This window comes from Miscanthus floridulus, chromosome 6 (assembly GCF_019320115.1).
Source record: "Miscanthus floridulus cultivar M001 chromosome 6, ASM1932011v1, whole genome shotgun sequence".
NCBI classification, from domain to species: domain Eukaryota; kingdom Viridiplantae; phylum Streptophyta; class Magnoliopsida; order Poales; family Poaceae; genus Miscanthus; species Miscanthus floridulus.
The window spans coordinates 87342151-87346921 of NC_089585.1; the positions used below are offsets into that span (position 1 = coordinate 87342151).

General features: G+C 48.0%; 1 protein-coding gene across 1 annotated transcript; it reads right to left on the minus strand.

Annotated features, from left to right (window-relative positions):
* Nucleotides 1-2697: 2697 nt before the first annotated feature.
* LOC136460788 (uncharacterized) lies at nucleotides 2698-3000 on the minus strand. The gene has a single exon (XM_066460359.1). It carries the CDS (start codon nucleotides 2998-3000, stop codon nucleotides 2698-2700), a length of 303 nt encoding a protein of 100 aa, XP_066316456.1.
* Nucleotides 3001-4771: the final 1771 nt, after the last annotated feature.

Sequence of the window (4771 nt, forward strand, 5' to 3'; positions counted from 1 at the left end):
ATTTTAGTCAGTGAAGATAAATTTGTGTTTCTGAATTCTGATATATTTTTAGGGATTTATCACACAATAAGTTGGAGGGCTCAATTCCTGATGTCTTTTCATAGCTTCCATCTTTCATGGTTATGTGAGTTTTCTGATACCTGATGACTTTCATGTCTTAGAGTTTAGTTATAAACAATTGCTAATACTAATCTAATCATTAAACACTACTAGAAAAATGATTTTTAGACTGGTCCATAATTTTTAGGACTACACTACTTGATTTATGGTGGAGGCGGGCGCCTGCTGGATGCCCGGCCTGCAGCACCAGGATCGCCGCTGCCATTGCTTGCTCTTTGCGAGTTTTACTAATGGGAAATAACTTTACTATGCCTTCTTATACAAAAGTGTTTCTCGGATTGTAAATATGCTCAAATACAATTGTGTAAAAGTTGAACTATGGAAAAAAAATCATTGTTTGTTTTCATGTGGATCCCCAAGATAAAGCCATGGCGTTAGCACGGGCATTATACTAGTCGTAGTAATTGTATTATGGAATGTGATGGTTCGGATGAACATGGGATTACTACACTGGCTACGATTACTATTGTATGCTATCAAATGACATACCACATGTTTGGCATAGGTTGGTTGCTAATCTAGAGATGAATAGCGATAATTAACTTGATGACAAAAGTATAATTGTATAACTGAGTTAATCGCTTTTTATGCAAATTATTGTTAAGCTACCTCCACTTATAAAGCCTTGCATAATCCTTGGAGTCAATTTATTTCTAGTTTATGATGGGTAAGTCTAGCTAAGTACCTTCTCATACTCAGGGTTTTATTCCCATTGTTGCAGATGGTATAGTTTATCACGGCTATTGCATGCACTGCTTCTATCCCGCCGTGGATGAGGAGTGAGCCCTAGGCAGGCATCTTTAATAATCCTTCTTATATGCTTTTGTGGATTGTGATCATGAGTTGGCACTGTATTTGAACTATGTTGGCAAATGCTAGTTATGAACTTTAATTTGCTTCTGCTACTATTTACCAAACTTGGTTTGTAATAACCTTGTTTCGTACTCTATTGAATGAACTGTATTTGTGAACTTTATGTAACATGTGACATGTATGTTGAATCATGTATGATCTTGGTTGTATGTGGATCATTAATTGAGACCCGTCGTGGTACTTGACTAGACTACTGGGTTTATATGGGTTCAAGTATGATAGTTTGACCACTTGCGGGCTTCCATTGTACTTGTGCTCTTATAAATTGGTTGGTTCTACGACAATCGCTTGTGGCATTTGGACCTCGGTCCACTCTACAATGAAATCAGCCAACACTTGGGACATGATGGCCATCCAGGAGGCATACATAATGCCCTGACCCATCAGCTTGAGTGCTGACTTCGCGATTCTTTCCGTGGCATCCTAATTTTGGATGACCTCGCCGAGGGGGAAGGACGTCACGACTGTCACCGGGTGTGACTCGAAGTTGTGGTGCAGCTTCCTCTTGGCAATGAGGACGGCGTACAGGAGCTTCTAGATCTGGGGGTAGCGGGTCTTAGAATCGGATAGGATCTCGCTAATAAAGTACACGGGGTGCTATACTTTGTGGGTGTGCCCCTCTTCCTCTCGCTCCACGACTAGGGCAGTGCTGACCACTTGCGTGGTGGCCGCAACATAGAGAAGAAGGGGTTCTCCATCGGTCAGAGGAACCAAGATCAGGGCCTTCATTAGAAGCTTCTTGACCATGTTAAGTGTATCCTAGGCCTCAGACGTCCATTCAAAGTGGTCGGCCTTCTTCGAAAGTCGATAAAGGGAAAGACCTCATTCGCCGAGGCACGAGATGAAGCAGCCGAGTGTGGCGAGGCACCTGGTAACTCGTTGTATCCACTTTATGTTCTAAATTAGGCCCATCCTTGTGATGGCTGAGATCTTCTCCAGGTTGGCTTTGATGCCATGCTCGGAGATGATGACACCAAGCAGCATCCCCTCGGAACCCTGAAAACACACTTCTCAGGGTTGAGCTTAATGTCATTTGCTCAGAGTTTTACAAAGGTCTGCTCAAGGTCGGCTATGACCTGGTTAGCCCATTTAGACTTAACCATGATGTTGTCCACGTAGGCCTCAACTGGTCCACCCGATGAGGTCCCCAAAACATTTGAGCATACAACGCTGGTACGTAGCCCTAGCTTTCTTTAGACCGAACGACATTGTGACGTAGCAGAACAATCCGAATGGGGTGATGAAAGATGTCGTGAGTTGGTCGGACTCTTTCATCTCAATTTGATGGTACCCTAAAGTATGCATTAAGGAAGCAAAGGGTTTTCGCACCCTGAGGTAGAGTCGACTACTTGGTATATGCGCGGCAAAGGAAATAGATCCTTTGGGCATGCTTTGTTGAGACCCATATAGTCAACACACATCCTCCATTTCCCACTCTTTTTTTCACACAAGAATGAGGTTGGCTAACCACTCAGGCTAGTACAATTCCATGATGAACCCAGCCGCCAAAAGCTTCACGATCTCTTCGCCGATGGCCCTGCGTTTCCCCTTGTCGAAGCGATGCAGGTATTGCTTCACTAGCTTGGAGCCTAGCGGGATCTTTAAGGCATGCTTGGCGACTTCCCTCGGAATGCCTGACATGTCTAAGGGTTTCCACGCAAAGATGTCTTTGTTGATGCGAAGGAAGTCAATGAGTGTGCTTTCCTATTTGGAGGAAAGCGTGGTGCCAATGCGCACCACTTTACCCTTAGGGCTGCTAGGGTCTATGAGGACCTCTTTGGTGCCCTCCACTAGCTTGAAAGACCCAGCCGACCGCTCGAGGTAGGCTACTTCGTCGGTGACCTCCTTCCTAATGGTCGTGAGCTCTTTGGAGGCGATGATTGCCGTGGCATGATCGCAGCACTCGACCTTGCACTCGTAGGCACACTGGAAGGAGGTGTCGATGGTGTTGACCCTGCCTAGGCCTGGCATCTTCAACTTTAGGTAGGTGTAGTTGGGGATGGCCATGAACTTCGTGTAGCATGGTCATCCCAGGATGGCGTGGTACGTTCTGCGAAACCCAACCACCTCAAAGGTGATGGTCTCCGTCCTATAATTAGATGGATCCCCGAAGGTGATGTGCAGAATGATCTACCCATGTGGCATGGTCTGCTTTCAAGGCATGATGCCATGGAAAGGTGCTCTAGTCAGTCAGATACGCGCTTGGTCGATGCCCATAGCGTTGAGCATCTTGGCATACATGATGTTAAGGCCGCTGCCTCTATCCATCAGTACCTTGGTGACCCACTTCATGCCAACTGATCGGATCGATGATGAGTGGGTATATCCCTAGTCATGGGACACTCTCTAGGTGGTCGGTCTAATCAAAGGTTATGGTGGACTCCGACCATCAGAGGAAGGTAGGCACGACTAGGCTCGGCCATATAGACCTTGCGGCGTGCGAGCATCTGACAGGCGCTTGGAGTCATAGTCTACCGACCCTCCTGAAGATCATGAGGCAGCCATCCAATGTTGAAAAGCCACTATCCTTCCCCTCAAGCGTCGTCCATAGTCGGGTCGGGGTCCTTCTCAGTGCTCCCCTTTATCGGAGCCCTCGGACAAGAACCGCTTCTTAAGGTCGCAGTCCTTATACAAATGCTTGATAGGAAAGGCATGGTTTGGGCATGGCCCCTTGAGTAGCTTCTTGAAGTGGTTCGGGGTCCCCTCCATGGGCTTCCGACCCCCTACGGTCGACGGTGTCCATGAGCGAGCCCTCGCTGCTGCTATTTGTTCTTCTTCTCAATGGGATGGTTGTAGGGGCCTTTGCTAGTGTCCTCATCTCGTTTCGCCTTGCCCTTAAGGCGGTCAAAGATCGCTCTGACCACCTCCCCACCCGAGGCGTGGCTGGTGGAGATGTCAAAGAGCTCCTTGGTGGTTCATGGGCCCTTACATCCTAGCTTGTAAACTAGGGACTCATAGGTGGTCCTAGACATGAAAGCTCCTATAACGTCAACATTGGCGACGTTAGGTAGCTCATTACATTGCTAGGAAAAGCGCTGGATATACCCATGAAGGGTTTCCCCAGCCTTCTGTCGGCAGTTTTTGAGATCCCATGGGTTCCTGGAGCGCTTGTACGTGCCCTAGAAGTTCCCCACGAAGATCTCTTTCAGGTCCAGTCCAACTTTGGATTCTGTTGGGCGGAAGGTGTTCCAACCATGTTCACGCCGAAATCGGCCAGGAACAATGGAAGGTTGCGTATAATGAAATCGTCATTATCTGCTCCACCAGCTTGGCAGGCAAGCCGATAATAGTCAAGCCATAGTCTGAGGTTTGTTTCCCTAGAGTATTTCGATATCTTGGTTCAGTGATCGGTATCTTGGTGGGAAGGCAGCATCGAGGATGTGTCTGCCAAAGGCCTGAGGCCTTAGGAGGCCAGGGCTTAGGCTTTAGTCCTTGCCACTATTAGTAGCATCCACCACTGATGAGGGTGATAGCCACAGCTAGCTCCCACTCTCGGATCATTGCGGGTACGTCTATGAGCATCGAGGGTGTCACGTGCATTACGGTTGTGGCCGAGACGCTCATGCACTAGGACCACAGTGTGCTGCCTTCACCTTGTGGCGCCTGGTGGACTGACATGTCCTTGTGGGGTCGCTCTGAGGGCATGTGCTGCCTAGCATCGAGATCACGTTGCTGAGACAGTGAGCTCTCTGCCTGCTATGTCGCCTGCATGCTCGAGCAACATGCGAATCTCATTATGGGCCCGACTGATCCTCATGCGTCAGGGGCCCTGGAAGCC